General features: G+C 42.2%; 1 protein-coding gene across 1 annotated transcript in view; it reads right to left on the bottom strand.

The window, feature by feature from the left end:
- arhgdig (Rho GDP dissociation inhibitor (GDI) gamma) overlaps window positions 1–26,410 on the bottom strand; it is a 62,982-nt gene that overhangs the window by 23,959 nt on the left and 12,613 nt on the right. The window contains exons 2-3 of the mRNA XM_034190362.1: window positions 21,495–21,668; window positions 19,907–19,990 (exon numbers count right to left, since the gene is read on the bottom strand). Of these exons, the coding sequence (XP_034046253.1) occupies window positions 19,907–19,990; window positions 21,495–21,668 (258 nt within the window). The remainder of the gene's footprint in view (window positions 1–19,906; window positions 19,991–21,494; window positions 21,669–26,410) is intronic.

Raw genomic sequence — 26,410 nt, 5'->3', positions numbered from 1 at the left:
ATTCTGCTGTAGCCAATGACAGGTCAACTTGACCTTGTGTTTTGGATTGTTGCCATGTTGGAACATCCAAGCACATCCCATGTGCAGCTTCTGGGCTGATGAGTACAAATCTTCCTCTCATATACTCAACAAAAATATAAACGCAACACTTTTGGTTTTGCTCCCATTTTGTATGAGATGAACTCAAAGATCTAAAACTTTCTCCACATACACAATATCACCATTTCCCTCAAATATTGTTCACAAACCAGTCTAAATCTGTGATAGTGAGCACTTCTCCTTTGCTGAGATAATCCATCCCACCTCACAGGTGTGCCATACCAAGATGCTGATTAGACACCATGATTAGTGCACAGGTGTGCCTTAGACTGCCCACAATAAAAGGCCACTCTGAAAGGTGCAGTTTTGTTTTATTGGGGGGGATACCAGTCAGTATCTGGTGTGACCACCATTTACCTCATGCAGTGCAACACATCTCCTTCGCATAGAGTTGATCAGGTTGTCAATTGTGGCCTGTGGAATGTTGGTCCACTCCTCTTCAATGGCTGTGCGAAGTTGCTGGATATTGGTAGGAACTGGTACACGCTGTCGTATACGCCGGTCCAGAGCATCCCAAACATGCTCAATGGGTGACATGTCCGGTGAGTATGCCAGCCATGCAAGAACTGGGACATTTTCAGCTTCCAAGAATTGTGTACAGATCCTTGCAACATGGGGCCGTGCATTATCCTGCTGCAACATGAGGTGATGTTCTTGGATGTATAGCACAACAATGGGCCTCAGGATCTCGTCACGGTATCTCTGTGCATTCAAAATGCCATCAATAAAATGCACCTGTGTTCTTCGTCCATAACAGATGCCTGCCCATACCATAACCCCACCGCCACCATGGGCCACTCGATCCACAACATTGACATCAGAAAACCGCTCACCCACACGACACCACACACGCTGTCTGCCATCTGCCCTGGACAGTGTGAACCGGGATTCATCCGAGAAGAGAACACCTCTCCAATGTGCCAAATGCCAGCGAATTTGAGCATTTGCCCACTCAAGTCGGTTACGACGACGAACTGGAGTCAGGTCGAGACCCCGATGAGGACGACGAGCATGCAGATGAGCTTCCCTGAAACGGTTTCTGACAGTTTATGCAGAAATTCTTTGGTTATGCAAACCGATTGTTTCAGCAGCTGTCCGAGTGGCTGGTCTCAGATGATCTTGGAGGTGAACATGCTGGATGTGGAGGTCCTGGGCTGGTGTGGTTACACGTGGTCTGCGGTTGTGAGGCTGGTTGGATGTACTGCCAAATTCTCTGAAACGCCTTTGGAGACGGCTTATGGTAGAGAAATGAACATTCAATACACGAGCAACAGCTCTGGTTGACATTCCTGCTGTCAGCATGCCAATTGCACGCTCCCTCAAATCTTGTGACATCTGTGGCATTGTGCTGTGTGATAAAACTGCACCTTTCAGAGTGGCCTTTTATTGTGGGCAGTCTAAGGCACACCTGTGCACTAATCATGGTGTCTAATCAGCATCTTCATATGGCACACCTGTGAGGTGGGATGGATTATCTCAGCCAAGGAGAAGTGCTCACTATCACAGATTTAGACTGGTTTGTGAACAATATTTGAGGGAAATGGTGATATTGTGTATGTGGAAAAAGTTTTAGATGTTTGAGTTCATCTCATACAAAATGGGAGCAAAACCGAAAGTGTTGCGTTTATATTTTTGTTGAGTGTATTTTATGATAACATGCTGCATTCATCCTGCCATCAATTTTGAGTTTCCTGTGCCTTTGTAGCTCACACATCTCCAAAACATCAGCGATCTACCTCCATTCTTCACAGTAGGAAGGGTGTACCATTCATCACAGGCCTTGTTGACTCCTCTCCAAATGTAACATTGATGGTTGTGTTCAAATTTGGTCTCATCATTCCAAATGACTTTGTTCTCTGTGTTGTTTGGCGTATTGATACTGGATACTTTGTGGCATTTGCGTGGTAATGGCTTTCTTCTGGTGACTCGACCATGCAGCCCATTTTTTTCAAGTGCCTCCTTACTATGCATCTTGAAACAGCTATGCAACTTTTTTTTTTTAGAGAGTCCTGTATTTCAACTGAAGTTATTTGTGGATTTTTGTTTGAATCCTGAACAATTTTCCTGGCAGTTGTTGCTGAAAGTTTTGTTGGTCTACCTGACTGTGGTTTGGTTCCAACAGAATCCCTCATTTTCCACTTCTTAATTACAGTTTGAGCACTGCTGATTGGCATTCTCAGTCCCTTGGATATCTTTTTATATCCCTTTCCAGTTTCATACAGATCAATGACCTTTTCTATAACAATTCTTTTGCTTTCCCATGACTCAGAAACCAGAAACGTCAGTGCAGCACTGGATGAAAGATGCAAGGATCTGTCAGCAGCCCAGAAACTCACTGAGTTTGCACACACACAAACACACACACACATACACACACACACACACAGTGAGAGAGAGATATTACAAGAAAACAGATCACAGGTGAGGATGGTTACCTTTAGTAGCCACTCAAACTCATTTGTGTCAACTTGTGTGCATGTTATCAGGCCAAAGTCATCAGAGTGTGTAAACTTTTGATCAGGGTAATTTGGTCAGTTTCTGTTGTCATTATGATTTAAAAAGAGTAAACAGTTGTTTGACAATAAACAGCTTCCACAATCACTAACTATGAAGGAAAAATGGCAAGAAAAAAAATAAATCAAAAATTCTGCCAGGGTATGTAAACATTTGACCACACCTGTATATTGAATCACAATGTTTGTAATGTGACACACATATTGAATCATGATAGGTGTTTTGTAATATGTATTGTATTGTGAGGGGTGTGTATCATTCATGAGCCTACACTATAAGTTATATATTGTTTAATTTAATCATGTTTAATTTAATCATCCTAAAATTCCCATAATTCTGTGTTTGTTCATGTACATATTGCTGTACTATAAGTAAATGTTATCCACCATGGAAGTCCAAACTGACTTCTCTTCCCTCTATAAGACACGCCCACTGAACTAGTCCCATCGGAGCGGCCAGAGCTGATTTCATCACAAATAAAAATCACAAATAACTCACCTGTTTGTGTCCATTTCTGTTGGTTTCTCATTCATTAAATGTGTTACTTGTAATTTAACCTAATTTGGGTGGGAGCTTAACTTTCTTCAAAAAAGGGGGTTGCTTGGCCGTGGGCCCTCCAACCGGCATATATAGTATACATCAGGAGGTGATGGCAGTAGCGAACTACATCCCAATTGTGTCCCTAATGGCCCCTTCACACATAGTGCGAAGTTTGGATGGCGTTTGGATGAAAGCTGCGAAATAGTTTGAAATTAGCACGCAAAACATTGCACCGATGGGCAGGCATGCACGAACCCAGTGCAAGAGTTCAGGCACGCGGCGTGTCCATTGAGCAGCAACAGTGCCAGGTGCACCACATGGCGCCGCTTATGTGGAAGAAATAAAAAAAATTAAAATCAGCCAGTACCTGTGGGACCACATCGCGCTGCTTATGTGGAATAATTAAAGAAAAAAAAATACACCACCCGGGATGCGACGTCATGTTTTTCAAAACCTCTGATCCCCAGACAGAGACTTTACCACTGAGCTACAGAGCTGTTCTTTGAAAGCTGCAGGAAGCTGCCCCATATCAGGAAGGACATGGAAGTATTAAAAAAAAAAATTAAAATCACACACCATATAAAAACACCGCATTTATCAAGCGAGCAATACAAATATGATCTGTCTGTTCCTCTGGTGATGACCCATGGTCACAGACATACAGTCATGAAATGACATGAATGAGAAGCAGTGTGCTCTGATCATGACACATCTACTGGTCAGGTGTGTCCAGTTGGCCTCGCGCGTGTTCTGCCTGACACGCATGTCTTGTGGACGGTGCGCCACAGCATAGACACCGCATCGTGTGGAACAGAGGTCAATTGGGTGATGTGACGGTCAGATTGCCCGCTGCGTGTTCTGATCTGATGGTCCAATTCAACCTGGGGGGCTGTCAGTGTCTGCTCCATGCATGCGCTCGCTTGCTGCATCTTGTCGTTACCACGGCAATATATGTTTTTATTTATGTCCACGTTAATACAGACACACACGCCTCAAAGTGGACAGTTGTTAGTCCATGACTGTCCGAACACAGTAGGTGTTGTGTAGCTGGAATGTCCAGAATGACAGATCACCACAGCTGCTTCTGTTGGAAGCCACGCCTCTCGTGAGTGAAGCGCACACACCCACGTATCAGTGTGTGTGTTTGCAAAGTCACACTCGTGGGGAACTTAGACAAATTTCACAGCAGTACGACAGTGATTGTCTGCAGTCTGTTGTCGTGCCAAGAGTGCAACTGGCCACACATTTTCTAAGGCATTTTTTTTCTAAGGCATTCATTTTTTCAGGCGCTTGTGTTCGAAAATAGTTGTAGCAACAGGGGACGATATTACACAGTTTGCACAATGTCTCTGTGTAGGCTCTCAGTTGTCCAGGTGGTTTCCACAGTACAGAAGCTTGAATCTTCGACTGGACTGGGTTGCTTGACGTGAGGACGTTTCGCTTCAAATCGCAGACGCTTCCTCAGCTAAAATTCTTGCTCTGGTGGTCTGACTTCTGTCTTGACTCTTGTAGAGAAGAATAATCAGAAGTCACAAAAGCTGGAGTTTTAAACCTAACCAGACCCCTCCTACAGAGAGGCAGAGTGCTATAGGCTAGTGACTAAACAATAGCTCTAATTAACACCTATTGTGCTCTAGTTAGCACCCTCCTAATGACGGGGCAGCTGTCCCTCCTAATGATGGGATGGACCCTCTCCTGATGGCTCCCTTGACGACTCTGCTGATGACGTGAATGACTCATTACCATGAACAAAAGACTGAAACTGCTTTGACCCGAGTACCCCATTGTAAACAGGGGATAAAGCGTGTCTCAGACCCCCTCCCTGGTTACACAGAAACATTGCGACCAACTGTGGGCATGAGGCCCTGGCACTGGTACGTAAGCTGGAAAAGACTGCTAAAAAGATAGCTAACTTTAGAAACCACTTAAGATTTAACCTGAGATGCAAACAAAACAATGTTATTCCCAAATGCATGAAGCAAAAGGCACTAGAAGCAGGTCACACAGCAGAAAAGATCCAGCACAGTTACCTTAGGAGGATTTTGGGTCTTAGAATTAGAAGGCTTCATTTTAAAATATTAGACCTTCAAAATAATCTTGATAGTCTGCTCAAAATTTTAGAAATTTTAGTGGAGGAAGAGGCCCATAATAAGATCACAAAGTTCATAGTTAAAATTCAAATGGCTGAGCATTTAAAAAGTAAGGAGCGACAAATCAGGAAGTTTCACAACCTTTTAGTGCAGAAAAGGCGTACTTTCAGTGGGAGTATTTTTAAAGATATACCCAGACAAATTAGTGACAACAGGGAAAATTGGGTAAAGAATCGCTCCAACAGGGTTCTTACACAGACAGAAAAGGATGTGCTCGCTAAAGGACTAAATTTCTCAGTGACCCCTAAACATATACCAACAGTAGATTACATCATTGCAGTAGAGTCAGCCATTAAACATAGCAGTTTGTCAGAGTCAGAAGCTGGGGACCTCCGACTAAGAGTCACAGCAGTGCTGAACAGTGCTAAGCCTCCTCCGTCCAACATCACAGGAGAAGAACGGAAAGCTTTGTCAGCACTGCAAAAGGACCAAACATCCTTATCCTGCCAGCGGATAAAGGCAGATGCACGGTGGTCCTGAACACATCGGACTACGAGGCCAAGATCAACAACTTGCTCAGTGACTCCAATACATACAAACATCTGAAGAGAGACCCCACAAGCGGCTATAAGAAGAAAATCATTAGCTACCTTCAAAACCTGGAGAAAGAGGGACTCATCGACAGGCGGCAGACATACTACAGACTGTATCCTGGGGACGCCACTCCATGCATCTATGGACTGTCCAAAATCCACAAACAGGACATGCCACTCAGGCCTATTGTATGTAGCACAGATTCCATCACGTACAATTTGGCCAAGCACCTCAAGTGGATTTTGGCTCCTCTAGTGGGTAACTCAGACCACCATGTGGAGAACACACAAGATTTTGTGAACAAGCTCAAGGACCTGCAGCTGGAGGCAGATGAAACAATCGTGTCATTTGATGTGACTTCATTGTTCACCTGCAGCCCCACCACTGAGGCCGACTCAGCTGTGAGGCAGAGACTGCTGGAGGATGTGTCTCTACTTGAAAGGACCAAACTCACACCAGACCACATCTGCCAACTCTTGGAGATCTGTCTTAACACCACGTATCTCCGGTTTAGGGGGAATTACTACAGGCAGATTCATGGTTGTGAGATGGGGTCTCCGGTATCCCCCATTGTGGCCAATCTGTACATGGAGCGAGTGGAGAAGACAGCCTTGACGTCTTTCACTGGCATCTCTCCCAGTCACTGGTTCAGATATGTTGATGACACATGGGTTAAAATCAAGCAACAGGAAGTTGAGGACTTTACAGAACACATCAACTCGGTGGACACCAATATCAAGTTCACACGTGAGGATGCCAGAAACAACCATTTAGCCTTCTTGGACTGTGATGTTACGATTGGAGAGAACAGGCAGCTCCAGACAGGGGTTTACAGAAAACAAACTCACACTGACCAATATCTGCTCAAACCACCCCCTTGAACACAAGCTCGGGGTGATCAGGACGCTTCAACACAGAGCCTTACAGGTGCCCACAACTGCAGAGGGAAGGGCTAAAGAACAACAACTTGTCCGGAAAGCCCTCACAGTATGTGGGTACCCACGATGGTCCCTGGACAAAGTGCAGAAGTCCCAGAGAACAAAGAGACCAGATAGACAGGAGACGGAGACAAGAAGAAGAGGAGTGTCTCTCCCTTATTTAGCAGGAGTAGGGGAAAAACTACAGAGGATCTTCAGACAGCACAAAATCCCAGTTTACTTTAAACCGGTTAACACCTTGAGACAGAAATTAGTTCACCCTAAGGACAGGACCCCTGGTTACAAACAGAGCAATGTAGTGTATTCTATCAGATGTCAGGAAAACTGTAACGAACACTACATAGGTTAGACTAAGCAAACTTTACAAAAAAGGCTATACCAGCACCGCAGAGAGGGCACCAGTGGACCTCAGTCTGCAGTTCATCTCCACCTTAAAGACACTAACCACACATTTGAGGACAAGGAAGTTAAAATATTAGCCAGAGAGAAGAAATGGTTTGAGAGAGGGGTCAAAGAGGCATTCTTTGTGAAACGTTTGAAACCCAGCCTTAACCGGGGAGGGGGTCTGAGACACGCTTTATCCCCTGTTTACAATGGGGTACTCAGGTCAAAGCAGTTTCAGTCTTTTGTTCATGAATGAGTCATTCACGTCATCAGCAGAGTCGTCAAGGGAGCCATCGGGAGAGGGTCCGTCCCATCATTAGGAGGGACAGCTTCCCTGTCATTAGGAGGGTGCTAACTAGAGCACAATAGGTGCTAATTAGAGCTATTGTTTAGTCACTAGCCTATAGCTGTCTGCCTCTCTGTAGGAGGGGTCTGGTTAGGTTTAAAACTCCAGCTTTTGTGACTTCTGATTATTCTTCTCTACAAGAGTCAAGACAGAAGTCAGACCACCAGAGCAAGAATTTTAGCTGAGGAAGCTTCTGCGATTTGAAGAGAAACATCCTCGCATCAAGCAACCCAGTCCAGTCTAAGATTCAAGCTTCTCTACTATATACAGCTTGCACACGATTTCTGCATCATGCGCACTTCGTTCAAACTTCGCACTATGTATGAAGGGACCCTAACACTCACTTGCTCACTTCTAGTATGTACTAAAGCAGGGGTGGCCAAGTTCGGTCCTCGAGAGCCACATTCCTGACACTCTTAGTTGTCTCCCTGCTCCAACACACCTGAATCCAATGAAAGGCTCATTAAAAGTCTGCTAACGAGTCTTTCATTGGATTCAGGTGTGTTGGAGCAGGGAGACAACTAAGAGTGTCAGGAATGTGGCTCTCGAGGACTGAACTTGGCCACCCCTGTACTAAAGTAACAGTTGTGTAGTATGTGCTAAATGACGTTGAAGTGGATACTGAATATGCGGCTGGGCTGCAGTATCGGTCTGTACACCTGCTCCCCGTTCCCTCAGAAAGAAGGCCTGACAACCAGCAGCTGCTTTTCTTTTAAAGTGACACACACAGATATCGATATTGATATGCAAATACTTCACCTCAGACTCTGCGGAGATGGAGTGGTTGTGGTGTTTAGAGGCGAATGTAGCACTCTACCCAACTCGCCACTTTACGCCACAAACACGTCACACAATGCCACACAGTAGCCTGCAGGCACCAGAGCGTAGTGGGTGTTATGGTCATGTCCCAAACGCTCCCACACTAACATGCCATGCACACGCTTTCTGTGTGCCACGCTGGAAAGCACCAGGTTGTTTAGATACAACAAATCCATGAACAAAAAAAACCCCACAGGGACAGAGCTGATAAAACACTGACCAGGAAGCAGTGGACGATGCTCAGGTTGCACGAGATGTTAAACACCACTGAATGGCACACGCACACGCAACAGTCACATGGCATGCTCATGTCAGCAGTCGCTGGTATTGGCAGTGAGGGACAGTGAGTATAGCACACCAGTGAGTGTGCATACACACACACACACCTTTTGAGTCAGAGAAGCTTAAGACCTGGTCACGTAAATTGTAAACGGGCGGCAATTCTACTGCACTTTTCCATCTCATCCAGACACAGCAGTCACTATGCCGCCATGCACGACACTCAGCCACTAGATATTCTATTTTCCTTTGTCACTGCATTGTTTCTGTCTGTTCCTCACTTCATCCTCCTCTCTCCTTTCTGCTACACCTGCTGATTCTTTTCGTCGTCTCCATCTTATGAGCAAGACAAGAGAGTAGACACGAGCCTCGTGGGAGCGTCTGACAGTAAAATAGGTCAACGTGTGGAGCTGTCGACCTCCGCTCACATACACACAATGTGTCTGCTCCACCAGGTGAAACTCACACTTACTACAAACTGTGGGAAAATGAATGGAAATTCTGCTCTTTGATACATGGCCGTATTAGTAGAACATACTTGTGCAATGATGATGCAGCACATTTGAACTTATCTTATTCCTTACATTTAAAAACACACACACACATGGCACAGTGGCTCAGTGGTTAGCACTGTTGCCTCACAGAGTGAAGGTCGTGGGATTGTTTCCCACCTGGTCCTTGTGTGGAGTTTGCATGTTTTTGCTGTGGTTACATGGGTTCCCTCTGGGTTCTCCGGCTTCCTCCTGTTTCCAAAGACATGCAGGTTAGATGAACTGACCGTAGGTGTGTGTGTCTGTCTATATGTGGCCCTGCAATAGACTGGTGGCCTGTCTAGGATTTACCCTCCTCTCCCCCAATAACTGCTGGGATACGTTCCAGCGTATTGAAACTGAATGGGGGAAGAAAACAGCTTGTCAAATGATATGCCAGATATTTGACTTGTTGCAACAAAAATATCAATCCAACACTTTTTTTGGCTCCTATTTACCATCAGTTGTAGTAAAATCCTAAGATTTATTTCTCTCAAATTTTGTTCACAAATTTGTCAAAATTCACCTCTGCCAAGATAATCAATCCACCTGCAGGTGTCCAGATCTTGATGTCCAGATCGGGTTTTTTGCCCTCCATCTTGAGCCAAGTCATTTAATACTGAGTAACTGATGATGCCAAATCCAAATCCAATACATGTATTTTTTTTGAGCAATTGCATTTGCACAGAGCAGAATGCAAACATTGTACTGTATATGTTTGTCATTTTAACAGCTCTGCCATGTATTAAAAACACCTTCACTGCAAGCTGTTTTTAAATGTTTGTCTCTATGTACCGTATTTTCCGGACTATAAGTCGCACTTTTTTACATGTTTTGGCCTGGGGTGCGACCTATACTCCGGTGCGACTTATAAATGAAAAATATACCGGTAGGATCTCAATTAATTTACTGTAACAAAACAATTTTACGTGACAGAGTCGATCTATGTTTTAAAATGGCCACCGGAAAAGGAAATGCAATGCATCATGGGCACTGTAGTATGACGGCCATCCTATAGTTCACGCTGGTCGCGATAACCAATCAGAGAACAGAACTTTGGATGCGTATTCCTCACCTCACCCACAGCGTGTGAAGCTGACGAACTCGGTGCTTGCTGTTATTCCGGCTTGGCGAACAGAACAGCTTCAACCCTTGGATATCAATGTGAGCAGAGTGTTTAAGTTGACGCTGAGAGCTGCGTGGGAGCACCGGGTGAGCGACGGCGGAGGATTAGCGTGTGCACTTGGACGAGCTGGCGTTGATGATTGTGAAAAGCGTTTGAAGCAGACGAACATGGTGTTTATTCCAGGACGGCTAACAAGACAGCTTCAACCCTTGGATATCAGTGTGAGCAGAGTTGACGCTGAGAGCTGCATGGGAGCACTGAGCGACGGCGGAGGATTAGCGTCTCCACTTGGAAGGAGCTGGATCGACACCGCTGGGCGGTCATGAGCTGCGCAGGTAGGCGCTGCATGGTTCGGCTCGCAATGTGGTCCGCAAAATACAAACATATCCGTAGGTAAAATGCAGCTCACGAGAGGGCACTCGAGGCTTGTGTAACTGTTCCTGCGACTTCTGACTACCATAGAAAAATAAAAATTTTAACGTTACTGATAACATAACAAGACAACGGAGAAGGCCCGAAAAAATGCCACCAAAAAGAAAATCATACTCTGCAGATTACAAGTTGCGACTGGTGAAATATGCATCCGAAAACGGTAGCCGTCACAATATTATCATCTGAACTTTTCATGTTAACATACCTGTATGTCCATGGGACTTATAGTCCAGTGGACCTTATTTATGGTTTATTTTTCTTTATAATGGATAAAGTGGCTGGTGCGACTTATACTCCGGTGCGACTTATTTATGGTTTGTTTTTCTTTATAATGGATAAAGTGGCTGGTGCGACTTATACTCCGGTGCGACTTATAGTCCGGAAAATACGGTAATTATTTAAAAATGAAGTAAACATATGTTTAATGGTTCATTAGTTCCACTTAATGCGGAGTTGTAGTAGTAAAACTGGGACGTTTAGATTAATAGTGATTCGAACAGTGTTTTAGTTTTCAAAAATAAATTTATTCTCATTATTGTTACTCTTTTTGTATATTCATTTTGTGAATTGTTCTGTAATTTATGTCTGTAGCATGGCCCAAGCAGAGGGTCACCCCTTTGAGTCTGGTCTGCTTGAGGTTTCTTCCTCAGCGGGTGTTTTTCCTTACCACTGTTGCTCTGGGGGTTAGTAAAGTTAGACCTTACTTGTGTGAAGGGCCTAGAGGCAACTCTGTTGTGAAAAATTGTATGTAAAAAATATTTTAAATGTCCTCTACACTATAAAAATTTTGACCAGTGTTTACTCAAAAAATTAAGTTATACAATTTTGATTAAAAAGTATTGAATATATTAACTAAACCTAACCATAAAAATTATTTGGATTAAGTAAATAAAATAAATTATATCAACTCATATTCTAGCACAAAAGTAAGTAAAGCCCTTCAGCTGCTCCCCTGTTTGCACTGAGGATCAGCACGGCAGATCCAAGGTGGACCTGCATGTTAATTCTAGCACAATTTTTATGCCGGATGCCATTCCTGACACAACTCCATGGAGAAATGGGCAAGGGTGGGATTAAACTGAGAACCTTCCACACATTTAGTTTTTCTTCATAGGTGTTCCTGGAACTGTACCAGGCAGCATAAGTTATCTGACATTTTAACAGCCAAACATCAAAACCAGAGATATTCCAGGCCAGGAGAAGTTAACGTTCCGCATCCCTGGGACCAGTTTATTGCCTATATGTCTCCAAAATGCTCTTCAAAGCATTCTTGGGTCAAACGTTATCTGCAAGACAAACTTGGTTCATCACCAGAGCTTCCCTTGACTTTAACAGTGGGAAGGACACAACCACGTTGTGCTGCAAAGAACATATTTTATCCAAATACAAAAGTTATGTTTTCTTGTGTGTATAATTAATCAAAGGACTATTTGCATATCCCCAATCTAACCTGTGACACTTTCCTTCAGAAGGCTCTTTTATAACTTGGTGTATGTTAAATGTGATTCTTGAATTATTAATACTTTTCCATGGTGAAGTGTTTTGCTTTTAATCAATGGTTTGTTTTTAGAAGGTATTTAGAAAACTCTAATGACATTGTGGTAGTTAAAACAACCTACGAAAAAAGTGTATTGCGAACACATTATTATCGTGTTAACTCATTAATTAATTAATGCCGACAATTATTTTATTGCACGTTAATACAGTTTTTATTTTATTATTGTAAGAGTCTGTTGCTCGCAGGCTTTTATTTCGCAAAAGTGTGACTGCTGCAGTGCTCACAGGAACTGGTGTGATGAGTCCCTGACACATAAACCAACCAACATGGAGAAGGGTACCGAACTTTTACATGGCCATTTTCATTTTAAAGTGCTTCCAGACAGTGTAGTCGACAGAAGCAGAGTTATTTGTAGCCACTGCAAAGCTGCATTTTCTTATCAGCAGAGTACTTTGAGTCTTAAATATCACCTAAATGCAGCACACACAGCTGATGCCAGCAGATCTTTCAACGAAACAAACAGCGGCACGAGGTTTTGGCAGACTACGTTAGATGTAGCGGGTGTGGGAGAACAATAGATAAACAAAGGCAAGAGAGGCTTGCAAATGCTCTAGTGAAATGGATTGCTACAGACTGCAGGCCGATTAGTGTTGTGGAGGATGTAGGTCTGAGGGACATTCTGAGAATTGCAACAAATGACGGTACGTATGAATTGGACACGTATGGACATGATAAAAAGCATCCACAGATCATGTGTAAAGTGTACTGGGTGGATGACAGAAAGCACGTATGACATCGTGTAGCCATATGGTGTGCTGATGTCCCTGTTGTGAACAAAGTGGCCCATGGTATGATATAAGGTTATGGTATGGGCAGGGCATAACCTCCAAACAGCAAACACGGGTGTATTTTACTGATGACACATTGAATGCACAGAGACACTGTGATAAGATCCTGAGGCCCGTTATTGTGCCGTTCATCGGCCGCTATCATGCACCAGTTCTTGCACGGCCTGCACTGTAGTATTTTCTCTCAGAATAACCTGCACATTTTAGAGTTGGCTTTCATGCCCACCAATCCACGGCTCATCTGTGCAATGATCATGTTCTTTAATCAATATCTTCATACCTGCCATGTGGATGTAGCATCTCTGCAAAGATGAAGTGCTCACTAACATGGATTTTAACAAATTGTAGAACAAAATTTGAGAGAAATAAGACTTTTTATGTGCATAGAAGAACTCGTGTGTCTTTTTACATCAACTCGTGAAATATGGGAGCAAAAAATGAAAGTGTTGCATTTCTGTTTTTGTTGAGTTTTTTTTTTTTAAAGAACAGTTTTCTAAAACACACACATTTGACAGCTTTTCTAAAGTGCGCTCAGAGTACAGTCTATTTTTTTTCCTGCACACGGCAACATATCATTGCTTAGAGCAGTGTGCTGGTTACAGCTTATAGAGTGTATAATGAGGTCTGTAATGCATTCAGCCTCCGGTGAGAAGTCCACTTCACCTCCAGTCTGGTGCCGGCTCGGCTGTCTGGCTGTAACGTGATCCGGCACTAAGGCCCATTATTGCACTGCTGCTGCTGACAGCAGCCACTTTTCGATTCCACTGAATGCAGCATCGTCTGTTTTTCTGTGCAACACACATTCAGAACTCATTAATTCACATTTTAACCTATTCTTTATGATAATTATGATTACATCTCAGTCTCACTGGAATAAGTTAAACACATGGTTTTAAGCTGCTGGTTTTCTCTCAGTTAATATTCATTACAGTTGGCGGCTCCAGGGTGTTTTCTTTTTTAATTTGTGCTGGGGGTATGATTATTTCACACTGGAACAGCAGCAAATGGGCATTTTAAATTGAATATGTACCAGCTACACAAGTGCTCTTAATTCACTCATACAGTGCACAACAGATGGAATTTGTTTCAAAATCATCAAACGTACTTGGAGAGCACAGTGATGCCACACAAATATTTCAAAGGATCTGTTATGTGGAGAAGCTGTTACATGGACTGTTACACAGTCAAGTTCACCAACAATCAAATATTTGATCTCCACTTCCATATAATTAGCTATTTCCATATAATGTAGCCGCATGGGGCTGGAAAATTGACCCTGATTTCTGACTTTGATCAATGGCCAATCCTAACCAAAATCAAATCACTTCTTTCTGTCAAAAGGTCAACTATTACTACCACGTTTGAGCAAAATTGGATTAGTCATTCCAAAGACTAGTGCAGTGCCCGTAGGAAGTTTGGATTCCTATAGAAAATTGGGAGCTAAAAAATTAAATTTCAAAAAGACCATCACCAGATCAGTACCACAAATACCACCACCAAACCAAGTGAATTCTAAATAAAATGTTGTGAAATGCCATCACCAGAATGTAGCACTTTCAAAAGCCACCAGTTGTTATATAAATACTAAAAATCATAACCAATGGTTATACCTGTACAGTATTTAGCACAGTGCTTTAATTTTCCCTCAAAATATTTTATTTTACAAACAATATCTCATCATTTTTGAATGGTTTATCTATTAAAGAGTAAAAACTAAAGGAAATAAATTGTAAGGCCTGAAAGAAGTTTCTGTAGGAAGTATTTTAGCCATGAGGTCAAGTGAGAGGGGAAAGTGTTGGCTTTTTAAATACTTGAAAGACACTAGACTCGAGAGGATTTAGTACTGCAATAATGGACTGATGCAGCAGGTGGCAGCAGTGCAGCAGTAAGGATGCCGGCTGCCATTAAACATCACAGAAGAAGAAAGGATGCGCTTGATTTTATCCACAGGGTCATGTTGTGAGAGCAGCATGTTTCATGTCAAAATAAAGCCATAAAATATATGCATATATTTTTTTTTTTAAGTTAGCGATGTTATATGATGAAATAAACGGAACATGGAAACAAATCTGTATACAAAAGGAGACTTTGTGTCACGCAGACCAGCAGGTGTCGCTGTGCAGATGTAGTTAGTAAACCTCACTCCCAACAGCTCAAAAGGATTCTGTGGTCACAAGCCCAGTCATAACAACACAACGCAGGGTGCCGCCGCTACAATGGTGCCGTGACCCGGATGGGGTTGAGTTTAGGGGGTGTGCAGAAGTAGTTAGTAAACCTCACTCCCAACAGCTCAAAAGGATTCTCTGGTCACAAGGCCAGAGCCCTGGATTTTAGCCTTCTGGTTAGAGAGTCCGACTCCCATGCCGGAGATCATGAGTTTGCGTCACGGGGAGAGCGAATGGGCAGAGTCATAACTACACAATGCAGAGTGCAGCCGCTACATTTGCAGGACAGAGATGCCACGGAGGGTGCCATCTTGGAAGTACTAATGTTACAATGTCAAAATAAAGGTTTTGAAAATTAATGTCCAAAATTTTCATAATAAAGGATGCACATCATCGTGACACACATGCACAAGCCATATCTGAAAGCTGAGGTCAATCTGACAAACAGAGAGATATGTGATCCACACTCCCACACACAGACATTTCTAGCTTTATAGATAGATATCTTGCTATCATACATAAAGGAATACAGACATACTGACACAAAAACAGAGGTCATCCCAACAGCATGTGCCTCTGGCAGCATGACCCTTCAGACAGGACACAAATGTATATTTTAAAAAACTCAGCAAAGCCTAGAGGCAGAAGAAAATCGACACAACCAGAAAAAAACAGGCTCTGCTGTCCTTTAGGTGGCGCCATTCTCCCTCAGTTTTTGTACATGTTGGACAGTCATCTTCCATTTTTCAAGTTGTCCAGGTTCTGGATCTATTAACTATGCTGGCACATCAAAGCACATAGAATAAGGAAAACACAAAACCATCTTGCATGATGTGAGTGGTGTAAACTTCCTCAGTTGATCCCACTGCTGAGCATTAAAATATATCAAGGGTGCTATGAAACCTGGGAATGCTACAGAACAAGATTAGTGACAGAATGTGGCTTTGAACAGCAAATACCAGCAAGATTTCTATGGTTGAAACATTGGCTACTGTAACTCAGGTGTATAATGACTCACATGTCGATGAATACTGCCAAAGTGTACTGTGGAAGACACTGAATAATAAAGTGTTCTTGGTCCAATAACCAAATAAAATCAATAGGGGTTAATGTCAGAGATCCTGCTGTTTAAAATAAATAAATAACTAAAAAGTACTAAAAAAAACATAAAATCAGACTGTAATCCTAGCATGGAAAACAAGCTGTTGGCCAGTGTTGACCAACATCTTCCAGTCATGCACCAGTCGTAGTTATTAACTGCCTTAATCCCCTCACGGACAAAAGAAATAGTCTGTGGAGGGTTTACTGTTCCTGCGAGAGAGTTGGCAGTAGCCTGCCTTCTTTCCAAGGTGGACACCAGGTTCTTTAGGACTTGACTGTTATGCCATTCATAGCATCCTTGGGAGATTTTACACCTTGTGAGAATGTATTTGAAGGAAGCTGGTGTATGGCAGAGGGCACATTGTGGCTCTTCACACACTCACTGATGCAAGTTGGCAGATGATGGAAGGACATCATAAAATAGGTCTAAAAGTGAAGCTCAGTACACTGGCTTTCATGGCCCATACATCCCTCAAAATGATCTTCCTTCCTTCCACACCATGCCATCGTGTCCATTGACCCCGTTTCCTAAGGGAAACCACTTTGGCCCATTTTCTAGCCTGCTCCTAATGGCACACTTCCGCCACAACCATTCTCCTCCTTTGAAGTACTAAGGCCTTACTCAACACTGGGTGGTGAGCTGTAAGCCCAAAACCTCCTCTTTCTTGCTGTAGATATCCCACAATGTCGGCATGTTTAAGTACTGCTACTCCCTCCTCCACTACTCTGGTTGGTCTCCAATTTTGTCCATTTGCTAAGGTTAGTGTGTTATAACTCACCATCAAATCTCAGGATTCATTCAGTGACTTCTGGAGTCCCACTATGGCACACTTGAATTCCTCCATGAGACTGGTGTGGGCCAGTTTGAGGACACCATCTCTGTGGAGGCTTGTGGTGGACAGGCAAGGTGGAAGTCCAAGCCATTTCTTGATGTAGCCTGTGAATCCTCTTTCAGGATTCTCCACTGTTGAAACATGAACCTCATAGACTGAAAGGGGCTACAGTACATGATGCAAGAGCCCAAACTGGCAGCATCAGGTTTTTAATCTTCCAGGCAGCCTCTGTGTTGTCAGTTGCTTGTAGGCCAGTCCTGATCTCCTTCTGCAGCTGTTGTATTTGATCTTTGCATCTAACCTGTTTGATCTTGCATCATGCTACCTTCCAAGGATTTCAATTTCTTGGTACAGAGGCCAGTGGTGATGAGGTTCATGATGTCGTCTATGTTGGTTCTGAGTGGAGGAAGCTGCAGGGCAGAGTCAACCTGCTGTCCACTCACCACTCATTCAGATATAAACACAAGTGCACAAAAAAATGGAAACCCCCCCCCCCCCCCCCAATCCCACCCACTGTCTTCTTTCTGCCATGGCCACACCCACTACTCTTATTCTACACATCCAATGTGAGATGCCTTGCTCTGAGGCAGGAATCACCAACCCTGGTCCTGGAACTCACCACCTGCCCTGAATGTTTTCTATGTGTATCTGCTGCTTCCACAGCTGATCAGTCAAATCTGGTGTTTCTTTGCTTTTGATTGGCTGAACACACCTGCCTTAGTTAATTAGCATTGGGAAGAGAAGGCATAGTTTGAAAAAAATGCAGGGCAGGTGATCTTCAGAAGCGATCCTGGATCTCCTGGATTCCCTGACTGATAGGCAGCTTAATGTGGTCACACTGTCAGCTCAACAATAAAGTCTTCCATTGTTCTGCAGGTCTCATGCATTATTGTTCAGGTGTAAAACACAGTCAGTAGGTCTTGCATTCACCCCCCTCCCAAAAAAAACCTAGGTCCATCTTGAATTTCATTTCACTTCCTGTGGAGATGCCCACAAGATGACAGCAACAATGTAGGACGAATCAGAACAACAAGAAACTTTATTTACTTGATGACCACTGCACCATGTAATATCCAGGCATCAGAATTCCCCTTCCATCTGGGAATATCAGATTTCATGCAGCGACTGCCTTTACAAAGATTGTCACAGGAAACCTATGTCGTATTTTCCACTGCTGGTTAGAATGGGGTATTTTCATTGGTGGATCTAGTTACATATCAGCCAATCAACATAACTGTAACAGTCTATCACAACATCACCTAAGTGCAGCCATTTGTATGATGGCCAATCAAGACCACAACATTTCCAAAGTAAAGGCACCTTTACACGAATTTAATCCTAGCACTGCCGCACAATTCGTCATCTCGATGCAACCCGCTTTGTCCCACTGGATGAAGTGCTTTGTGCTGCTGGACGCCACATTATGTAAAATAATTATTTTGTAGCAGATGACGCATTTGCTCTTGGAACTTGGCTGATGAAACCATGTCTTACCGCTCCGGGAATCACAGAGGAATTATCTACAGCTGCAGCTTCTCTCGTGTGCTTCATAAGGTGGAGAACACATTTGGAATCTTCTCAAAGGTAATTATTTCTAATATTTAAATTGTAATGGATTGGTAAAATAGTTGCATTTTCATTCCTTCTTATGAGTTAGATAATGTATGTGTAAAATTATGTTTATTGTGGATGTAACATCTCGTCATAATCATTCAGATGTGCTGCACTGCGGCAATGAGACGCAATAACATGCAGTGACACAACGTGTTTTCGAATAGATTGTGCAATGTTCACGTCTAGTTCACAAAATTAATGCCTGCCAGAGATTTTGAACTTTTCAGAATTTTCTTTGTGCACGTGCACACAGCCGCGCACAGCTTATGTACAGTTTACAATGAGTTTACTCTCTGGCGCATCAGATTGCGTGCCAGTGCGGGGATCAAATTCGTGCAAGTGTCAAGGCACCTTAAGACACTAGCAAATGCAGAAAACAAAAATACCATCAACAACAAAAAAAAACCCCACTCATTCATTCATTAACAGGTAACAATTAAAAATGCCTTGCAAATTTAAAAAGTAATAATAATAATAAAATACTTGCAAACACAGAGAACACAAGCACATATAACCTGCAGCACATGCAATAACACAAAAGGAGGTTTATGTCTAGAGGGCATTTTTTGCTAATGAAATACAAAAATGTGACAATATACGTAGCTAGCTTAGGAGTAAAATCATCAAAAAAAGTAAATCAGTAAACTTTCTCAACTTTGGTGACCACAGTGCACTAAACAGCCACTCAGTTTAAGTCCTCAGGCAGAAACCTCTTGTGTTGTTAGCATTTCATTGGGTTGTGGAGCTTTGCAGTGCATCTGAGGTTTTGGATGCATTGAGTGAATTTACAGAAAACACATTAGCAAATTTAATTGTCACATGCTGCAGGTTATATTGGTATTTTCTATGTTTTCAGGCGTTTCTTAAATGTTCAAGATTTTTTTTGATTCAACTGCCTCTTGTTGAATTGATGCAGATCCGTTTTTGTCATTTGTTTGATTGTTTTGTTGTTGTTGTAGTTTTATTTATTTAGTAAGCATTTTCTGCACTTGTTTGTGTTGTGGCCTTGATTGTCCACGGCACATTTGAGATGGTGTCATCATGGTGCCTCTATAAACGTTGGTAAATTATGCCAAACTCACTATCATATCTGTGACTGACCAAGGTTTAGACAGAACTCTTAATGAAAATTGATGAATTGAAGAAGTGAGTATACCTGTCAGGTCCATGGTGATTGGTTGAGGAGCGTCATTGCAAAGGAGGGTCAGTCTGGTCACCTGGACGTTGGGCCCAAAGGAATCTGCGGGGAAACAATTAGTACAACAGAGTTTTGACTCATTCATTCATTTGTGTATTCAGTCATACATTTGCCTTTTTCTTAAATTATTTAATCAACTCTTTATGCACTGGTTCAGTAATTTGGATATTAATGCCAAAGAAAGGTAGTGCCGCATATCTAAACTCAACCTTTGTGTATTATTTTACAGCATTAAATGTAAGTGAATAGCTTTTCCCAATCAGGACCCAAAGTTCTGCATATTTACTATTTGTTCATGATCTACTCAGAGCAGATCAGCTCAGTCAGATGTGTTCAGCTAATCGATACACAGGAACACATGTGATTTGGCTCATTTTGTGCAATTAGAGCAGGAAAAATTGGAAAATGCAGACTACCTGGGGTTCCGAGCCTGATTCAGGAAGGAAGGAAGGATGGAAGGAGGAGCTCACATCCACAAACTATGGAGCACCTTCTCAGATGTGCCTCACTGGAGCACCAATGCCCAGCTCAGGGCTCAACTGAACTAAATGATGTGCTGAAGAATGTGTGGAATCTTCATCGTGGTGCTGCTACAAAGACCTAGAGAAACTGTGAGGAGCTGTGATATGTGATATTTTGTTGAGAGATATGTGATTCAGATCTAATGATGCTGTGATCTTTGCAGAATCAATTGATTCCATGATTGCAGCACTTGAGAAGCTAAGTGTGGAGGTGGACTGCAACGGATTTTGGAAAACTGTCTTGGAAGTTACCAGCTTCCATTCCTGGTTGGATTGAAGAAGAAACAAGTTCTCCAGGTTTTCAGCTTTACTCATTAATTTCATGATCCACATATCAGCCACAGACTGCTTCTTCCCAAGTGCAGGACCAACAGACTGAAAAACTCCGTTGTCCCTCAGGCCATCAGACTGTACAACTCCTCACTCAAGGGCAGGAGGAGTAACAGGAAGACAAGGGACGGGAAGGAGAGGAACAGTAGTAGCCAGTAAACCAGTAGCGAGTAGTATCTCCTGGTATTTATATTTGTGTATTTATATTTATATTTATATTTGCAAATTGTTTTTTTTTTTACTTTCACTTTTGATGCTCTGTGTGCTTCTTACCCTGTGTGCTGCTCTACAATGCTACTGGAGCCTCAATTTCCCTGAGGGAGTCTTCCAAAGGGATTAATAAAGTTCTATCTAATCTAATCTCATCTAATCTAATCTAATCAGTGCAATCGGTGGCAGCAATGCACCAATGTTGATTTGCCAATAGCATCAGGTGGAGCCGCAGGAGCACCTTCTGAAATAGCTGATGGCAGCATGGACAAATAATAAGACATGACTGTATTTTGGCTTCCTATGTCTGACTTTGTTTTACAGCCTCGTTCTGATGGTACAAATCTGATGTGGTATCAAATTACAGCGATGATAGAGTCTGGAATCTGCTGGAATAGAGATGCTGAGACAAGCAGGCGTGTGTGTGTGTGTGTGTGTGTTCTTCTATTGAACTAGTCAATATTATTGAAGCTCCATGCACACACCTGTCACCAGAGGCCACGCCCCCAATAGGGTTTGCTTGTATTTAACCAGACTTTCATCATTGTTGTCCATGTCCTGAATCTCCTGCAAAGACTTCTGGGACGGTGGTTTGTAGTTGAGATGTCTCTCATCATCTTCCTCATCAAAAGACATCGTCTCCTTGTCAGACATCAAACCTTTAAAGAAAGAAAAGAAGCAGAAGCAGCAAAAAGATGAGATACTTTAAAAAAAAAAAAAAAAGTGTTACAACTTCTCACCCAGCATCCTCAGCTATCGACATTGAAATTGAAAGAAATCATAAGCATGAGCTCATAGTTACTCATTTTAGCTTTAAAAATATTGGGGATGTTGGAAGGGAAATAATACTGAGCTATACTGTCTAAGACAACACAACAATGTGACACTGTAGGTGTAAAAAATGAAGAAGTCAATTTCACAATTTATGTCGTTTTTCTTGTCTGCACTGACACAATCACAGTGTAATTTCCACTCAGAAAAAGCTAATCTTCCACCAGTGTTCGTGAGTGATGTGTTAGAGAGCTTTATTTGCCACATCTCTTTTTCATCAATAATTTTACCTGTAAAGTTAATCTGTCACAGTACGTATCATCATTAGCCTGTATGTGTCTTTATTTTGTCTGATTAGAAAAACATTTAATTAAATATCTTATTCTAATGGATTGCCAGTGGAGTTTTACTGAAACTTTTGCAAGCAGTGATCTAATAATGGTTTGATGCTTTTTCCTTTGTCAAACAGACAGAAAGACAAACTTTATCTTTCTGGAGATGCCACAGGGAGTGAGTGGACAATTGAATTAGTGAGTAAAAGTGCCTTGACACTTGCGTGCATTTTGGCTCTGCACTCCCGCACACTTCGTCGTGACAATGCCACCCGCTGTGTTCCCAGCTGGATGCCATGCTTTGTGCCACTGGATGCTGCATATATAAAAATATTATTTCGTAGTGGATTAGTTATTTTCTCTCAGAGTTTGGCTGTTGAAAACACGTCTAATCACTTCTGGAAGCACAGAGGACCATTTCAGCAACAGCCTCTCTCTCTCTCTCTCTCTCTCCTCCCCCCCCCCCCCCCCCCCCCCTCACTTCATGAGGTGGAGAACGTATTCGGAATCATCTAAGAGGTAATTATTTGTAATATTTATATTGTAATGGCTTGGTAAAACAGTTGCATGTGCATGCCTGCATGTGAGTTTCTCCACTGTGAGATCAATAAAGTCTTATCTTATTTGATCTTATCTTATGCCTTCTTATGAGTAGCTGTAAAATTATGTTTCTGATAGATTTAACGTCTCGTTATAATCGATCAGATGAGCTGCGCTGCACCAACGCAATCACTCGCACTCACACGCAGTGTTTTTTAATTTTTTGCGCAATGTTAACGTGAAGTTCTCATAATTATTGCATTACAGAGATTTAGAACATTTGAAATTTTTCTTTCCGCACTTGCATGAAACAGTGCGCAGTTTACAATGGTATACGAGTTTGCAACAACTTTACTCTCCTGCACGGCAGATTGCGTGCAAGTGCGTAATGCAAATCCATACAAGTGTCAAGACACCTTGAGTGGGGATTCGGGGTGGTTGTGGTTAGGGTGGGGGGAAAAAATAAGATTAGGTTATGGTTAAGGTTAGGGTCGGGGGTAGGAGTAGGGTTAGGAATAGTGAGTTTAAAAAAACTACATCTTGAAAATTTGACTAATTTCGTCATAGGAGCACGAAAAAAAAACGTGAGACTGGGCTGCTGGTTCTGTTTGTGCTGTTTGTAATGAGACATCTCAGTGAGCGTCAGCTCAGAGATAATTGGACAACATGAGAACACTTGTTTGACACATTTATAAAGTAACTCAAATTCATAGATGTATATATCAAAACACACTAATGAGGAACATGATGCCCCAGTGCCAAAGTGCCAAGTTTGTCGCACCCTATAGTACATCAATTTAACAAGTAAGTTTTCTCCAGGTTTTATCTTTGGTGCACTTTTTTTACCTCCGCTAAGGAGGTTATGTTTTCAGTCGCGTCCGTTTGTTTGTTTGTTGGTTAGTTGGTTTGTTAGCAGGATTACTCAAAAAATCCTCAACGGATTTCAATGAAATTTTTACCAGGGGTGTATCTTGGCCTAACTTAGAAGTAATTAAATTTTGGTAATGATCCGGAACACGATCCGGATCCAGTAATTTTTGTAAGGATTCCTTATCATTGCAGGATAGGGCCAATTTCAACATTTTTGCATCTAACTTCATGAAGACGGGTCACAAAGGCTGAAAAAAAAATTAAATTATGACACAACAATAATTTAGCATTTGTTTCTCCGCATTGAATAAACTTGTTATTAGAAAAAAAAAAAAACTTGTTCATGCAGTTTCTCTTTATAAGTACATTTGCTGAAGATCTAAGGCTTTAACCCTCTGGGGCCGGCGCCGTTGTATACGACGGCCGAGACAAAGCTTTACTAAATTATAAATAACTTTTTAATGATATGAGATAGAAACTTAGATTTTTTTTTTTTTTTTTTTGCTGAAAAGTTAACTCTGCACACTTTCGGGCCACCGTCCACCATCTTTGTACTCCTCATAGAAGCTGTGTGATGACGTGAGCAATGTGAGTGTCCAATCGGAATTGGTTCACCGTCACATGGTTTTCCAAAATCCAATCGTAGGGCAGATTCACCTCACGTGACACATCAAACATTGTTTTTAGGAGAAAGGTGTTACTAGTTTATTATAGTTTGCTGTGTGTTTTGAATAAATGTGTGTGGAAAATTTTCCGCTTTACTTTTCCTTTCTTATTTCTGATTGTAAACCTTTATTACACTTATAAAACACAACTATAGCATATATATTTTGAAAGTACAGGTTGTCCTGAAAAAAAAGAGACACAAAACTTGATTGTGGGATGCAGGGAGAGCTGTTAACAGCAATAATAAAACATTTATGCCAGGTGAGTGAACTGTCCAAAAAATGCCCTCGGACCCCAAAGGGTTAACCACTGAATCTGAAACATGATGGTAGATGCATGAAACGACATGGAATAAGTCTCTTTGCCAAAGGGTATTCCATGTAACGTCAGTGACTCTATGGCCTTGGCGGAGGTTTGCGCTCTCCAAGTGCTTCTAGTTTTTTTTTTTTAAATACCTACGAATAAATTTCCAGCAGTCAGAATAAATTTTTTGCATACAGTTTGTAAATGTAATAACAGTGGCGGATTGAGAGGGGAGGTTGAGGGGACTGACCCACCTCTCTCGGCCCTGAAAGATCATACAAAAACAAAGGTTGATTGTTGAATGCTGCTACATGCAGAAGTGGAAGATTTTCAGTGATTAAAATAAAGACTGTTTATTAAAAATAGCAATGATGAAGGTATTTAGTGCAAAAGCAAAATAATTTTCTTCATGTGACGCCATGTTTATTTGATATTGTGTTGATATTGTGTTCATCACTGTGGGAATGCACTGTGAAATGTCCTTGTTTAATCCAGAGACTGTTCATACAGTTTGCACAAAAGACTGATAGCCACATGACTCAGAGTGACACAGAGTCTATTCTGATTCCCTGTTCCGATCACGCCTAACTGCAGCCTTGAGACAAAAACATCTTGTTTAGATGAAGTCATTTTCAGATAGTTACCAGTATCAGTTTGGGGAGATGAGCTCATGAGAACTTGCACCGTCCTGACATGTGTACATAAGGGTGCACTCTAAGTGCTGATTCACACACACACGCTCAGACACTTGCTGTATGCTGGTCATTGGTGTGTCCAAAGCACTTTGTATAATAAACCTGTCAATTTTGATAAACAGTCAACCTCCTGACTCTTCCTTCAATGACAGCCAGAGACCGTTTGGTCCAAAGTTTGAAATTCTGCCTCCACATTAGCTTCCCACATTGCCTTAGAATGTAGGAAAAAGGCTATATATATTTTTTAAATTTTCTAGGGGCATGCCCCAGAACCCCCAAGTAGATGTGTGCCTTTGGCACACCCCAAATCAAGTCACACACACACTTCACCTGAAGCTAGAGCTGGCCCTGAATGAAGCCACAGTTCTCATGCACAGGACTCGGTATTAACAGTTTGGTTCTGCTAAAAATTCCAGTGGTCCAAGTAAACTTAGCATTGTAGTTGACTGACGGTAAAAGCAATTTCTGCTTGATGTGTTGCACCCATTTACCTCCAAGGTTTAAGTGGGCTGCTAAAAACAGTTATTACAAAGGCTGGAACTGAAGTGCCACCATTCAAAGGAAATGCAAAACAAGAATCTAGCATGAGTGAAAGTCCAATGTAGTCTCACAGCAGTTCATGATGGCATCACATAAAGTGGTCTAATCGATTAGATCTTGATACCATCACGAAAATCTACTACATTTCATGAGGGTAGTATCACGCTCTAATAGAACACAACCTGGTGTGAGACTGGGCTGTTTTGCAGACCCGCCGTAGGGCATTAGGGTTAGGGTTCGAGTTAGGGTTTTGTGCCCCATCACAAAAATCTGCTACATTTCATAATGGTATCACTATCTAATACCATGAGATTGGACTGTAAAGTCAGATGAGGATTTGAACTTATTTCAGATTTTCTGAATGCGTTTCACCTGGCCCCCATGTTTCTTCAGTCAGAAGGCCCAATGTAAAAAATGGGGGCAAAAAAAAAGCAACAAATCCAGTTTTACCCTAGAATGGACAGACTAGTAAGCATGGCATTGCTATGTTGCTCAGGGCGGACCAGTTTTTTTTTTTTTGGGGGGGGGGGGGGCATTCAGTCTGTGACACCAGCTTGCATTCAGACCTGTTTTTCAAATCCAACTCATCCTACACACGTTTAAACCCAGTACAAGCCAAATTCAAGCTGCGCGCGCACGTGTGTGTGTGTGTGTGTGTGTGTGTGTGTGTGTGTGTGTGTGTGT

Source organism: Thalassophryne amazonica, chromosome 16, assembly GCF_902500255.1.
Source record: "Thalassophryne amazonica chromosome 16, fThaAma1.1, whole genome shotgun sequence".
NCBI lineage: Eukaryota > Metazoa > Chordata > Actinopteri > Batrachoidiformes > Batrachoididae > Thalassophryne > Thalassophryne amazonica.
The sequence above is the reverse complement of the archived record's forward strand: the minus strand, read 5'-3'. Positions and strand labels throughout refer to the sequence as shown.